At 50.3% G+C, this 16,182-nt stretch overlaps 1 protein-coding gene across 1 annotated transcript; it reads left to right on the top strand.

Moving 5' to 3' along the window:
- Positions 1-559: 559 nt before the first annotated feature.
- On the top strand, positions 560-8,168 carry DMRTB1 (DMRT like family B with proline rich C-terminal 1; the record flags this gene model as incomplete). Its single annotated transcript, XM_081056721.1, has 4 exons — positions 560-1,085; positions 3,003-3,208; positions 6,521-6,755; positions 8,104-8,168. The coding sequence occupies exons 1-4, from the start codon at positions 566-568 to the stop codon at positions 8,166-8,168; spliced, it is 1,026 nt and encodes a 341-aa protein (XP_080912847.1). The 5' UTR covers positions 560-565.
- Positions 8,169-16,182: the final 8,014 nt, after the last annotated feature.

The raw sequence follows: 16,182 nt of genomic DNA, 5'->3' as shown, positions 1-16,182 counted from the left end.
ATGATGGCTGCGCCTGCGCACTTTTTCCTTTGCAGGGGAGAGAAATAAAATTCAGCAGAAGCCCCAGCTTTTGGAAGGAGAAACACGGTTTGCCTCTTAGGATGCTTTTCTACTGTCATGGATTTGCTGAGAGGTTCATTCCACTGTAGCTTTAAATCTGTGGACCACTGAATATCGTTCTGCCTTTTTTGAAGTTAAAAAATACCTTGTCTGTGTGTGGCAGGAATAGAAACTTTGTAAAACTAAATGCCCAAGACTTCAGATAATCCAGATGACATATATGCAACAACATTCCATGAAGAATTTATTCAACCCAAACCCTTGCGTCTAATGAACCCATGCACAGAAACTCCAAATTTTGCACCCTCCAAAAGAGAGGGAAAATGCAAAGAGGTCTTGCTGCAGCTCCTGGGACGTACTGAGAGCTGTTTTGTTACAATTGTATCCAAATGTCCTGGGCACCAGAGACTTCTGGGGCGCTGCTCTTCCCTGCTCCACTCGCTCTGCAGCTCCGAGAGGAGGCGGTTGTGCTAAGCAGACGGACCTTACCAGGCTGGCCGACAAGATGCTGCGGACCCCGAAGTGCTCGCGGTGCCGGAACCATGGTTTCCTGGTGCCAGTCAAGGGCCATGCTGGCAAGTGTCGCTGGAAGCAGTGCACCTGCGAGAAGTGCTACCTGATCGCGGAACGCCAGAAGATCATGGCCGCGCAGAAGATGCTCAAGAAGCAGAGCTCTGAGGAGGAGTATGAGTTAGCCTCGGGGGCCACGGCTGTGGCCTCGGCCTCCAGCCTGCACCCGCTGCCTCAGCTGGCAGCTTCTGGAGACGCGGAGCCCGCGGGCCCGGGCCGCGCGGCCACCTACGTTCCGGAGAGACCTCCGCGCGGCCCGAGCCCCGGCCCAAGCGCCTTCCAGCCGGTTCTGGGCGGCCGCGGCCTCATGGGGCCCAGCGAACGAGCTGCTGTGGCTGTGCCCAGTCTTGTGGGGCCCCAGCTCGGGGTGGAGGCCGCAGGCAGGGGAGGCCCCGGCCGCCTGGAGTTGCGCAGGCCCATGCGTCCCGTGCCCAGTCCGCCGTTCGCCGACTTCGGTAAGATCCCTAGGCCCCGTGCGGCCTTGTCCCCATGCGGCCTTGTCCCCAGCGTCAGTTCCTTTCCGGGCTGCAGCCTCCGTGCAGGCCGCTGGGCCCTGGGGGTGGGGGTGGGGAAAATGCGTTCCATAGGCAACCTTGCTTTGAGAAACCTTTACTGAACACGAATTTGGGTTGAGCGCCTTTTTTGCAAAAAGGTAAAAAGAGCGATAGGAAGGAGTGGGTGGTCCAGGCGGCTTTTAACATTTAGCTACAATTTTTGCCTTTCCATCTTGCAATAAAAAATGGCCCCCAGCCGCCTTAGCTGGGGCTCCTCTTCACGGGGATATTCGCTGCACTGCGCTTGCGCACCTCTTCCCGCCTTTTCTTGGACTGGAGGCTCCTCCCCCCGGACGTTGGCCCCCACACACCCTACAGTGATTGCTGATCCCGTGTACTCTTTCTTCCCTTTCCACCGGCTGGAGGCTTCTCCCAGAGGACCTCCTTTCAACTGTTCCAACCCGCTTGCGCTTGCGCGTCCTTTCCCGCTCTTTTCTTGGGCTGGAGGCTCCTCTCCTAGGACTCACTTCCGGATGCGCTCTCTCAACTCTGACTGCGCCTGCGCACCCTCCCGTTCTGCCCCGCCCTGCCCCGGGCCCTGGCCCACGGCGCCTGCGCACCGCTTTCCGGACGCCCTATCCCGCCCTTTTCCTACGAGTGGGTGGGGGTGGGACAGCGCCTCTGCTCCACGCAGGAAGAGAGTCGGTTCGTTGAGAGGCTGACTTTTTTTCTCCTTTGCCACCATGTTCACTAAAATACAACTCCCAAGTCACGTGTAGATTTGAGGCTTTTCAACAAGAGCTCTGTTTGAGTGCAGACATGTTGATTTCCCCAGTGGCGTGTGGTAGAAAGACCACAAGTCCCCGTCCCTAGGCGGCGGACTACTCACCCTGTCCCCTTAAGCAAGCTCCTCCCTTCTGTGGAGGCTCTGTGGCGGCCCTTTCTGCCTGATGGGACCTTCTTGGAAAATCGAGGTCCCTAGGGACCTGGATGGGCCGGCAGACCTGAAACAGCAACGCTCGGAGGGTGTTTCCGGGGACAGTGCCGGTCTTTGTTCCGTCTCAGCAAACAGACCGAGCGCGTGGTTGTACGACGGTGTTTCCGCGAAAGTAAGACCCAGCCGGGCAGCCCGCTCTCAGGCGTCTTCTGGAGCAAACATTAATATAAGACCCGGGCTTATTTTATTATAATGTAAGACCAGGTAGATAATGGAATGTAATGTAATATATAATATGAATATGATATTTAACATAATATAATAATATAACATGAGCTGGTGTTACATTAACGTTTGCTCCGAAAGACGCATTAGCGCTGACTGTCCGGCTGGGTCTTATTTTCGGGGAAACACGGGACGCGCCAGTGATGGAGTGGTGAGGGGGGAGTCAGATTCCTTGCCCAAGGATCTTGTCCTGGTGGGAGGGACATTACCGAGCAAAGAATGACACAAATCAGTGTATAGAGCCCTAAAAAGTAATGGCGTAGCCGTGGTGTAAAAGAAGAAGAGTGGGAGCCCCGTAATGAAGACTCAAAGAGGCAAAGTGGACTTAGGGGAGAAGGCCTTCCAAGCCGAGGGAACAGCGGTCGCAAAGGCCTTGAGGTGGGTGACAAAGCAGACACTGCTCCGTGAAGTACTGGAGGCGTCCAGCGTGGAGGCGGGAACCAGCCTGCCTGGGGCTTCACGCCTGTGCCAAGGACTTTTTCTAAGCGCAGTGGGATATGGTTGAAAGGTTTAAAAAGCAGGGAGGCTCAAAAGCATAATGGATGTGGGAGTTCTTTGCAAATGGATCTGAGTGTTGCTGTCGCTGGACCGTAACATGATGCTCTTTTTCCTAGCTCTTTGTGTGTTTCACACTTCCTCATTACTTGCCTTTTCAGGGTTCCCTCTGAGCATCAGCTCGGAGTGTGCAGTGGGGTCTGAGTACCTGGAGAGAGAGCCTTCCAAGTTGTACCCCAGCTGCTCCAGCATGCACTCTTACCAGCCGTTCCCGCTGGGCTACCAGGATGCGGCCCCCGCCCCGGGAATGCCCCTGCAGTGGGGCTTTCGGCATGTGTCCTGCAGCCACTACCATGCAGGAGGCTTGGTGAGTGCCACCCTGACTTCTTTCTGGGTTTCCTCCTTATTCCATTTGCTCTTGCTGCTTTTACATATCCTCAGTCCCAGGAAGCCAGTGGATGGGCGCAGTCTGTACCGGGCCCATTGACCTTGTACAGTGTGCCCCTCTGGGAGTGCACGTGTGTACACAGGTTCAATCACGGACGGCTAGGTCATCCTGGGCTATGGCATGTGCTTTTCAGAACTGTGGGCTCACGGGCTCTGGGAGCTCAGGCCAGAAGGAATACAGACACATCTCAGATAAGCCTGAGAACACTGACTGAGTGACCACCAGCTAGACGTGTGGCATGCTCGTGCTAGAAGGGCCCTTCATTTTGCTGGGAACCAGAAAGGAAATACCACTTTCCTGGAGTCATACAGTTTAGGGTAGAGCCAGAAGCAGATGTAAATCCTCATCCAAAGGTAGGGCCCACTTGAGACTGCAGAGGGCTTTCAAGAGAAACTGGTGTTTAAGCTCCGTCATGAAAAATATGGAAACCTTCCCTTAAACACCTGTCACCTTAGGAAGTATATGTTGAAAGAAGGAATGAAATTTAATGCTTTTATAAGATCAACGGTCAGTCACTAACTGGTGTGCTCTTTCAGGCTGGAGTTTTGAATACTGAGTGTGTAAGAGGCAGGCCGTCCTTCTGTGAGGAGTGAGTTGGGGTGACCAGCTTCTGTGGCCTTTCTACCACACTTCCAAACCAGGATGGTTAAAAGCCCTCTCTCCCTTTTGGCTGTTGGGATTGCAGTATAGTGAAAGGCCTGGGGGACCAATCCTGAATTTGGCCCCAAAAGTCTGGACCTGTGGTGAAGGGAGGTTGACTCAAACACAGTTCAAGTTCATAGAATGTAGACCACCATTACCTTTACTCCCTCCCTCAGAGCTAAAAGCCTAACCCTGGGTGTTACAGAGATGTTTCCCTTGGGTGGAGGGTGGTAAAGAGTGAGGAGAGAGCAGGCTTCTTTGGTTTAATGTGAAACATGATTAAGAAGAAAGATGAAAGCTTGACATTTACATAATGAGAGACATTAGCCAGAGTGTGGAGTCAGGATGACGGGGGTTCCAGCTGTGTCCAGGCAGTCAGACACACAGGACGCTGAATTTCCCCTCTCCTGCTTCAGTCTCAGCAGCATCTCTTCTGTCTGTTTCGGATAGTGCACATTTTATTTATAAATCATTTCCCATTGATTCAAGGGGGAAAAGTATGAAAAGCCTGGTCTTGCTAATTTCTAGGGTCAGGACCCCATGTATGAGCCTTCACGGTACCCATTATTACCCCATTGTAGAGTAAAGGAAGAAGGCTCAGAGGAGTTATGTATTTGTCCAAGGTCACAGAACTGGTAAGTGAGACTGAGAGTCAACATGCACAGCTCGTCAGTGACACAGCTAGGATGTGTACCTGGGTCATCAGGACTCTGGAGTCCAGGGGCTTTCTGCTACCCTAAGCCTGTCTCTTAATCAGAGGTAGAGTAAACACGACTCTCATCACCACTCCTGCCCCGCCTGAAATTTGTGGGTGCTGGCCACCCCATTGCAGCCCAGAGAGAGCACAGCGTCTCTAGTCTCCACACAAAGAGAGGGGTCCTGGCCAAGTGGAGCATGCACCCACCGTCTGCTCACACAGAAGCCTGGAGCCTGGCGTCCAGGGCAGGGCTCTGATTGACAGGTCTGCCAGACGGCCTTTGTTTAAGAGTGTGATCTCAGTTGGTTTATCTGGGCCTGAGCTGCCACCACAGGCCCCAGGCAGGAGCTGTGATCCAGGGAGAAACTTGGCTCAGCAGCTTGGAATTAAAACACTAATAATCTCCCCTCTTACCCCCTTCACGTCTACATAGAGGATCCGGCATTTATTTGTAAAGCTGTTTCAAACCCAGGAGCCTATGAATTGCTTTCATCCTTGTCCTACTGCCTCTGCCCAGGCTCCGAGACACTCCCCAGAGCCGTCTTCCGCCTTCTATTCTTGTCCCTGTCCCACCTGCTGTTTCTTTGCCTTCCCTGTTCTTTTCCTACAAAGCACACAGGCCTGGAGTCAGACAGACCTAGGGTCCAATCCTCCCTGTTGTTCACTAGCCTGGGGAAGTCAGCTAACATTTGAGGACCTCATGCAGGTTCTTCTCGGCGGGTAGAGTACCTATCTCCTAGGGCTGGTGATAGATTAAATAAGGTGTAATGCATGCAGAGTGCCTGGCACAGCGTCTGGCAGAGTAGGTACTTAAAAGTGGGCTTTTCCCCCTTCTTTGTGGTTAAACTAAGTTGGGAAATGCTGGGTATTTTTGCAGACTACCTTGAGGCTTTAATATGCTCACATGTCACTCACCAATGTGGGGGCAGTATGTGGCATTTCTCAAACTCCCTTGACAAAGAACATGTTTAAGAGCACTTAAAAGTATCTTGTAGGACATTAGCGTTCTCCAGAACATAGCTTGTGAAGTGCTGCTGGGAAGTGTCTGGATGGAGAAATAAATAATAGGAACTGCATCTGCAATTCATTATAATTTTTTTTATTACATTCATGTCTTTCTCAGTTAAGCTCTGAGCTGTGTAGTCATCACCCCTCTAGATCCCTTCCTTCCAGCCTTGGGGTCCTGTGGTGTGGATTAGCTTCCATCTTCTGAAGAAGGAACAACACACAGAAGGGGTGATGGCTGAAGCCACTTTCCTCAGGTCGGCCAGCTTCCCTGACTCAGCAACAGCTGCACTACAGTACCCGGGTCTTCTCCTGTCCTGTTAGAATAGGGCTCCCAAAGAGGAGGGAAATAGGGACTCAAGGGTCCCTATTCTGAGACCCTTGAGTCTCAGTCATTCCATGTGCCAGGAAATGGGACCACAAGTGGTTGGGATACATTTGGACCAGTGCAGAGCAGACAGGCAGACAGACTTGGGATCCAGTTCTGCCTCCGCCACTCACCAGCTCGGTGGCCCTGGGCCTATAGCTTCATCCCACTGATGCTGTTCTTCATCATTACAGTGAGGATGGTAACCAACTCCCTCCTAGGGCTGTAAGGATGGGATGAGATAATGGATCTAAGCATAGACAGAAGGGCTCAGTCAGTGGGACTGTGCAGCTATTCCCCAGGCTTATCTGAGACGTGCCTGTATTCCCTCTCACCTTCACTCATTGGGCAGGTGTTCGTTGAACACCCTGTGCCAGGTGCCCTGTGCCCGGGTGTTTCAGCCACACAGGTGAATTGACCCCGAGGGGAGCCTCCCATTCTGGAGAATGAGACAGGTTTGATCAGCCCACCTGGCTGACCCTGTCCCCTCTCTGGCCTGTTTGCTGAGTGTGCCATGCAGGTGTCGGAGCCAGTGGGAGACTTCCAGCCAAGCTACTACCCGCCGCTGCCGCCACCGCCGCCACCGCTGCCACCGCCGCCGCCGCCACCTCCGCTGCAGCCACTGCAGCCCCAGTTTCTCCCGCCAGGCTTCCTCTCTGCGCTCCACTTCCTCCCACCGCTGCCGCCTCCACCACTGCCGCCACCATCATCTTTCTCACTGACCATCGTGTCTGATACGGACAAGGAGACCACTGGTAAGTGAGTACCAGTCTTCCGGCTTCCAGGGGAGCCAGAAAACTTTCTGGAAGAAGGGGGGCCTAATCGGAAGTGGATGTGGAGAGAAGGGAAATGAAGAACAGACTTAAAATCTGCTAGGCCCTGGGATAAGCTGTTTTCTTGCACCCCTCCCCTAAATTCCATCCATAAGCATCAAGGGCGGAGGGACCCCGTTCTCAGGTGAAGAAACCAATAGAACCCTAAGAAGTTCTCATAGATGTAAATGGCAGAGCTCAGATTTCAACCGAATTCTCTGTCAGGCTTCAAGTCTGTCACCTGTGGGCAAATGTGTAGAGGACAGTGTGTGGTGTGCTCAGCACAGAGGTGCCAGGCCTCTCTGGCCAGGGCCACAACAAATGCTGGGCCTGGAGCAGCAGTAGGAGCCAGTTTGGGGTGAAGCCTCTGCTCGGGCCACTCCAGAGAACCTGACCGGGAGCCAGAGACCTTGCCTTTTGCAGCTCTGCCACTGGTACACTGGGTGATCTCAGACACTCACACCCTTTTCTACGCCTCAATCTTCTCATCTGTAAAATAGGCCCTGTCACGGGGTTACTGTGAGGATCAACTGCAATATTGAGTGTGGAAATGCTTTGGGTTTTCTCTTGAGGGCCTTTGCACCTTTAAAATTTCAAGGATTTCCTCCCCCTGCTTTCAATCCTCTGCTGAGGCTCCTCAGATAAAGAAATGATTTGGAAAGGGATGACAAACTCAGCAAAGTCTTTAAAATCACAGTCAGAAAAGCCTTACGAGCTAGGTTAGTCTGGTGATGCCAGTCCCATTTTACTGAAGAGGAAACAGGCCTGTTGCATACCTGCTGTGTATGAGACACCTAGATCTTTTAGCTGGAGAGATGACCTAGTGTGGCTTGAAGCATGCTGGTGCCAGACAGCCTGGGTATAAGTCCTGGCTCCAGCACTTATTAGCGGTATGACCTTGGGCAAGTGAATTCACTCTACAGTGTCTCAGGTTCAGGTTATTCTGAGGATAAAACAAAATCCGAAATGAAGTAGGCGTTAGTGAGATTTAGCTCTCACTTCCTGTTGACCTGATGTTGCAAGGTAGATCTCATCTCATTTGACAGAAAGAGAAGCTGGGGTTCAGAGCTTTGGGGTACTTGCTTCATGCCACCCCGTCTGACAAGCAGAGCTTGAGCCTGCACTATGTGCGAGGGCTAGAATTCCAGCCACCTGACACCTAGCAAACCGAAAGCAAATTAATTCTCCTTAGGGACTGGGAACGATGAGAGTGCCTTGTAGAAAATTTACACCTAAAAATAGGTCATCTTTCCTCGTTCTAAATCCAGCCCCTCTTCTTTGTCCTTCACAGATGACCAGGATGCGGAAGTGCCTCGTGAGCCCAGCCAGGAGACATCTCAGGAGCACTCCGACTAGGCCCAGGCCCTCGGGCTGGCAGAGTGGGGCATGGGGGTGTGACAGCAAGGATTTCCTTGTGGGTGTTCTGTGATGTGTAGGGAGGGAAGATAGTGATAGGCATAGATCTAGTTAATTCCCATTTCAAGATAAGAGGAAGGAGGGTGATTTCTAACGTTCTTTCCATCCTGAGATGTGGGCTCGAGCAGGAGAATGGAGGATGAATTTACCAGGGGAGGGTCAGGGCTCTAAGGACTGGGGAGGCTGGTGGAAGCTCACGTTTAGGAATGAATTTGACCATCTCTGAGTTGTGCTACTGTTTCTCTTTGATTTCCTCCGGCCCAGTTCCAGAACAGGAGGCACCATCTATTTCAGCCTTCTGGGCCCCCCACGGGGGGCAGCACACACATCAAGCTTGCAGCCCATACAGGTGGCTAGTGTGAGCAGCCAGAGCCAGGGTACTGACAGCCGGTCCTGCAGCGTCCTTCTTGCTGCCTTGCCTCCCACCACCTCCCTGCCCACTGCCCCCTGCCCCTTCTCCGAGGGGCTTTGCTGAGTAAGCATCGTGACCATTGGGGCTGCTTCACCTCCCCTCCATAAAGTTTAAGTCCTTATACCGTGTTTCCCGGAAAATAAGACCCGGTCTTATAGTAAGGTTTGCTCCAAAAGACACATTGGGGCTTATGTTCAGGGGATGTCATCCTCAAAAATCATGCTAGGGCTTCTTTTCGGGGAAACGCAGTATCATTTCTGGTTTTTTAAAAAATCTATTAAAGTTTGACTGTTTGATGTTTTTATAGTAATTGCCAACTTAAAAAAGGAGGCTGTTCAGTTCTCAGAGAATAAAATGGTGCTGCCGAAGCACCTATGACCTCAGCCATTTATTCTCTGGGGACAGTTTACTGTTGAAATAAAATGAGCAATGTAAATCCTTGTGGAATGTTTATTCTCTCTTTAAATCCTTGTGGAAGGCCGAGTTGGGTCTGGGGTTGGGGCCTGTCCGCCTGCCTATGTGTTTGCGTAGGCAAGTTCGTCTCCCTGCCCCCTCCCTATACCTCAGTTAAGTGAGAGGATTGGGTCAGGCTAGTACATTTTTCACTTCCATTATTGTTATTATCATTTTACAAAAGGGAGACCTCTTAAGGAAATCTGATGCAGACATACAAAATATAAAGATTTCTTTTCGTTTCCCATCCCTAGCTCCTTTTATGGTCCCTGCAGAAGAACACGGTTTTAAAAAACAACTTGGTCCCATTCTGCTGTTTTAGGGTCTTGGGGCTCTTCCCCTGGTTTCGTTTGCTCCTTCATTTAAAAATCATTCTATGTCTCTACTAGATTCAGAGCCTGGCAATCCCCAGCTCTGCCTGTGAGGAGCATGGGATCAAGTGGGAGAAAGACAAATGCCATCCAATGGGAGTGGGACTGAGAGGGGGTGTGGGCATGGTCAAAGAAAACCTGGAGAAGTCATGGCCTCAACTGTGTCTTGAACGGGTCAGAGTAAGTTAGGTAAAGACAGGCACTCCCAGTAGGGGGCATAAGAGGGGAGGGGACCGGGAATGAAAGGTTCCAGGATGAGGAGCAGCAGTACCCTGTTTTCTCCAGGGAAAGACTGGTCACCCAGGAGAACAGGCTTACGTGCTTCCTATCTTGCCTGTGGGCAGGCAAGCATCCTCCTAGGACAGGTGGCAGGAGAATCATGGAGACGTGCCATTCTATTCTGTCCACATCAGTGTGGTGTCTGAGGGTCCAGGGCCTGAGCTTGTTCTGTTGGAAGGCATTGGAGCAAGCAAGTCTTGGGAATTTTTCAGTTAACTTTTATAGACACAAAGTGCTTTCAGCAGGGAAAGCTAGGTACCCTGACGTCAGTCTGGACCCGATACAGTGATTTTGGACTAGCCTGGCTTAGAGGCTGAAGCTATCAGCCGTCCTAATGCTGGGCCTGTCCCCCGGGGCCACAACGCTGCAGAAGCCCTGGGAGGGTAGGAGAGGACCCGGCTTCTTCCACTTGGCCTCGCCTCGCCCTCACTGGACCCATGGCTTTCTGTCAGGTGGGGCTGAACCAGCCCCTACTTTTGAATCACACTGTTTTGTTCTAGACTCCATGTTTTGAAAGATTTTTTTCGACTAAGCTGCATTAATCAATAAAGCTGTTTTTCCATTTCTTTATGTTTTTCTTTAAAAAAGTGGTTTTTTAATTGGGGAACAGTGTGCTTCTCCAGGGCCCATCAGCTCCAAGTCGTTGGACTTCAACCTAGCTGTGGAGGGCGCAGCTCAGCTCCAAGTCCAGTCGCCGTTTTCAATCTTAGTTGCAGGGGGCACAGCCCACCATCCCATGTGGGAACTGAACCTTGTTGAGAGCTCGTGCTGTAACCCACTGAGCCATCCAGCCGCCCCAGTTTTTCCATGTCTGATCATTGCACACAGGTACAAGACAGTCTATGACTATTCCAAATCTATACTAGAACACTGGCTGTTGGGCCTGTGGGGTTTGAGATGGGCAGCTCTGGCCTGCAAAGAAGAGCAATGTCCTGTTGGAGGGGTCGATATCCACGGGACTCCAAGAAGGGGAGGATCGCTCAGTTCTCCAATAGGCCTGTGATCTAATGGGTCTCCAGAGACGGATCCACATCTTTCCTGGAGCCATGAACGTGCCTGCTGGGGTGACAAGTCCGAGTGTGCGGCAGGGTGGGAGGCCTGCCTTTCTTACCCCTGGTGTGAACCCCAAGTTCTGTCCTTTCCTATGGGTTCTCTGCTTACCCTGGTGGAGTCAGTGAACCCCTGCTTCCTTAGCCTTTCCAGTCAATTCAACCCATGCTCCCTTAATGCCCTGCTCTCCCAGGCAGTTTTCCAGTGGCAGCATGAACACTGCAACAACAGACTTGCTCATGTTACTGCCCTGCTCACATGCCTTCCATGGCTCCCTACTGCTCTGAGAATAAAGACCAACTCCTTCAACTTAACCTGCCTGCCACCTTTCCAGCCTGGGCTGGCCCGGCCCAGGGTCTGTAGGGGTGGAGTCATCCAGGTTCAGGCAGAAAAGGATGGGAAACAAAAAGACTACTGGCCAGGGTCAGCACTGATCCCAAAAGGCAGAGGCTTGGCTGTGAGCTAGAATAATGTTCTGGAAGGCAGTAAGCTGGAATTCTCTGAAGCTAGATGCACTTGCAGGGCGCCACCAGTAGAGGGCGTGAGAGCAGTAGCTGTAGGCGGGGTCGGCGGAGGGGAGACCACCTAGGGTGTGGGGCCTGTTGCCTAGCGACGGGGCCTCCACAGAGAAGCACGCGTTTCCAGCCCCAAGTCCACCAATAGGGCTGGCCCAATAGGTTTTTGCAGCGCTGGTTTTGAAGCGACCCCCAGAAACCTGGGATGTCCTGGGAAATCAAAATGAGCCTGTAGGCTAGACTCCATGGTCACCAACCTCTCGGCAATCATCTTTGCGCTGCCCTGGCAGTGAAATAGATGCCCTCCTACCTTTGTCTTCAGATACAAGCCCCAACCCCAACTGTGTCCCACGACATATTCCCTTGCTTTCTCTCCTTTCTGTACTTTGGCACATACTGAGTTTTCTGCCTAGACTCCTAGCTTCACTTGCTCATCTCCTACTTATCCTTTTAAACTTAGTCCAAGTACTCCCTCCTCCAGGTCCCCCCACCCCACCGCCCAATCTGGATTAGGCATCTCCATAAGTCTTGCCCAGGCCCCTTGCCACCGTCTATCACACTGAGCCCTCTGTGCCAGAAGATGGTCAACATCTCCTGTTTCCTGAGCTCCCTCTATGGCCTGGGTTCACCACAAGCCCCACTGTGTTAGCTGGAACTGACATGACAGAATGCTTGTTCTTGTGGCCAGAGTGAAGCAAGGAGGTGTATTTTCTAAGACTGCACCTATAGGTTTTGGTCCTCCAAACTCTGAGAGAAACCCTCCCACTGTGATGCCCCTAGTTTTTCTGGAGAGTGGGGTAGGGGTGCTCTGCACTCTTGGAGACAAAATACACCCCTCTGGGCCTAGGGCAGGGGACAAGGTTCTCTCTCTGCAGCCCTGAGGATTCTCAAAGTCCCTACGTTCCTGGGTGCTGTGGGCTTGGTGGGCCTAAGCCTAGGCCCCTCTTACTGGGGAGCTGCTCAGAAACCCCAGAAAGAGCCATGGCCTTTGGGCCCTGATCTTTCTCCTTGCCTCTTCCTAGCTGTGTGCTCTTGAGTACATCACACAACTTCTCTGAGCCTGCCTTAGCCCCTGGTAACATTGATTGAGGGATGTGCTGAAGATGTAGGGAACTCTTGTGTGAAATACCACTTCTGATGCTCCCTCTCGGTGCACAGAATATGGTACCTGTGTTGTCATCATCAGATGATCGAAGGAAGCCTCCTCTTTGAGACTGTGTCAAGAGGCTAAGGCAAACAGCTGTGGTTCATTACTTCCTGGTGCTTCCCACCTGCCAGGCACCGTGCTGAGCACTTTGCAGAAATTCTTTCTGTGATCCTCATAGTGACCTGTCCAGGCACGCACCATAATATCCCCATCTTAAAGATGGCAAGACTGAGGTCTACAGAGGTTACATTCTTGCTCTTGGTCATACTGTCTATAACTGGCAGAGCTGGGATTAATTCCAAGCCCCACCTGAGTCCAGAGATAAGTTCCTAAACACACTGTGCTCTCCTGCTTCTCAGGGAGGATGAGTTGTGAGTCTTGGGGAAGTTGTGGTGCCCCCAGGACTTGCTGCCAAACTGCAGTCCACCCAGCCCAGATGGGTTTTAAGGCATATCGACCGGTTGACTACAAAGAACAACCTGGCTCAGGTCTTACACAAGAAATCAAATCATTAAAAAAAATTCCAAACCCTTTAATTTTGTTTTGAAAATGAACAGTCATTTAAAAACAACACAACAAGTATTAATAGTGTATTAAAATTTAAATCTAAACACTTTAACAGGGTTGGTGGGATATTTATCACTAACAATTCTTTTAATTAAAATGTAACCTAGAAGACAATTTTGATTTTTACTGGGATAATTTCTTGTCATGCTTATTTCTTCCTCTTTCTCCAAACTATTTTTTGTTTAAAATTAATTAATTAATTATGAATATAAGTAATGCACAAAAATAGTAAACAGTTTAAAAGGGTAACCCACCTCTGTCACCCATTCTTGTCCCCCCCCCTTTTTTATAACTTTCCAGAGACGATTTTTACAAGCTTAACTTGTTTAACTCATCTTTAGTTTTGAGATAATTATAGGTTTACATGCTGTTGTAAGGAATAATACAGGGGAATCTCATGTACCTTTTACTCAGTTTCCCCTAATGGTAACATTGTACAAAACTATAGTACCCCAGCACCCCCGCACCAGAGTACTGGTGCTGGGAAGAGGAGCCCCACAATGGGCTGTGAAAAACAGTACAGTACCACAACCAGAATATTGGCATCAATACAGTCCACCTAATTTATTCTGATTCAGTTTTACATTTTGCATTTGAGTTAATTCTTGTGTAAGATGTGTGGTTCAGGTTAAGCTGGTTTTTGTTTATTTGTTTGTTTTTGCCTCTAGATTTCCAATTACTGCAGTACCATTGAATTGTTTTTGCACCTTTGTCAAAAATCAATGGAGCCAATTTGTGTGGTTCTATTTTTGAGTTTTCTAATGTGTTCATTTGATCTGTTTAAAACACTGTCATCCAGGGTGTCATGCTCCCACTCCCCACATAAGAACACAAGATATGGTGAGGCCAAAAAGGAACACCCACGGAGCCATAGATAGGGGAGTCATACCACTGTATTCTCGTGGCGGCCGGACGAGACACACAAAGTAGGATCCACACGATCCGCAATCTGCCATCCACTTTTCTGCCTGTCAACCAGCCAACCAACCAACGGAGTCATAGCAGTTATATCAGTGGCCAATTGGCCAACTGGTTACAGGTGATGGCCAACCAGTCACAGCCGACGACCATCCAATCACAGTTGATGGTCATTTACTACCCAAGCCAGCACCTTACCACCTGAGGCTGAGAGAGCCTGGAAACTGCACTCCTGGCTCTGTACACACACACACACACACACACACACACACACACACACACACACACACGGAGAGATCCAAGATGGTGGAATAGATAAACACCTTGCCTGCGTCCTTCCATGAACACATTAAAATTACAACTAAATTACATAACAATCAACCTGGAAAACCATCTTAAGTCTAGCTGAACAGAAGTCTTATAACTAGAAATATAAAGAAGAAGCCATGTCAAGACTGGTGGGAGGGGTGGAACGCGGAATGGGCCCCCAACCTCCCTGTGGCGGTTGAGAATCAGGAGGGATATCTCAACCACAGAGGTTCTCCTCAGTGGTGCAAGGGATCCCAGCCCCCCCACACCAGACTCTGCAGCCCAGAGTACTGGTGCCGGGAAGAGGAGCCCCCACAAGTGGCTGTGAAAAACAGTGGGGATTCCAACCGTCCAGGTGGGATGGAAGGTTGCCGGAAACCCAGACATCCTATTAAATGGCCCCCACACAGACACACTCACCTTGGGCACTCACCTTGGGCTCCAGCGGAGGGATGATGACTCGGGAGGCTTTGGAGATATATGCGGGGTCAGACTGAGGTGTGTGGCTGCAGGGGGAGGACTGGAGGCCAGTCGGCATTTTCCTGGTCAGGAGTCCTTCTCCCATGCAGCCGGCAGCAGGCGCCATCTTTCCTGTGTTGAGCCCGCCCCCTCCAGCCAAATCTGAATCTGATTGGCCTGGTGAGCTCTGTTGCTCTGCCTTGCTGACTCAGCTGGGACCCCACCCTACCTAACTCATGCACCACCAGAGGCACTTTCTCTGTGAGAAACCAGCCCCTCCTGCACTGCACATTTTCTTAGAAAACTATGAGACTCCACAGGCCCCAAGTGGGGGGCAACTGGCCTTGGTGTGCTCTGAGACTTTTGCTGAGTCACTCCAGGCTCAGTATTGACACCAAATCAGTCTATATTAACCTGGTGACTACAAGTATTCCCACTCTAGTGATTCCCTGAGACCCTGCCTCACCTAACTCGCATACCTCCCGAGGCTTTATCGGTGGCTGAACCTTGAGGGAGCCGGCAGGTGGCAGCAGGCCTTTACGTGCCCTGGCTTTTTGTACCACCGAAACTAATATATTATTGTATGTTAGCTATATTTTTAATAAAAATCTTAAAAATAAAATAACACACACACATAAAGTGTAGCATCTGATCCACACTGTTCTGCACATTTCTCTTTTCATCAACACCAGACAAGGGTTTCTGAGCCTTTTTTGTGCCATGAGCACTTTTGTCAGTCTGGGAAAGCCTATGACCTCTTCTCAGAGCAGTGCTTTTAATGGATAAAGCAAAACACATAATGTTACAGAGGAAACCAATTATGTGTAATATATTTGTCAAAATAGAAAACTACATTTGTGGGTTAGTAGTAGTAGTACACGTATTTCTTCACAAACACATTAAGTAACAATATCTAGTGGTGGGTATAATCCCTATTACTAGTTTCAAAGTAGTGATCTCATTGATATTTTAAGGTACCTGCAACAACCGTAAAGTGATCTGAGAAAGTCTGTGGTTTCTGTCTGTGACCAACTCACTGCTAATGCTAGTGCTGTGCTCTGGGGTTTGTGGCCTCCACTCATAATTGAAGGAAACAATGGATTATAGTTAGAAGTTAGTGAAAATCAAGATGTGGTTTTTCTGCAAACAAGTTGACAGAGCCCTTCATTCTCAATTTTCCCAATTAAGAACTGCATCAAGCTTAGAGATCCTCATATCTTCCTCATTCTTTTTAACTGCTGTATAGTATTTCATTGAATGGATTTCACTTTAATTTATTTAACCAGTGCCCCATTATGAGACATTCAGGTTGTTTCCAATCTTTTGCTATTACTGCTAACTTAATTTTTAAAAGATTTCTCCTGCTCAGACTTTTTTCTCAAGCAGGGCCACCATGCTGGCCCCTCCACATTCAGAGATACCTGTGGCTGGTGATACACACACAGCTGATCTGCAGAGGGAGTCTTGGCGAGCA

The sequence above is a fragment of the Rhinolophus hipposideros genome (genome assembly GCF_964194185.1).
Source record: "Rhinolophus hipposideros genome assembly, chromosome: 8".
NCBI classification, from domain to species: domain Eukaryota; kingdom Metazoa; phylum Chordata; class Mammalia; order Chiroptera; family Rhinolophidae; genus Rhinolophus; species Rhinolophus hipposideros.
This window is presented reverse-complemented; position numbering and strand designations above follow the sequence as displayed.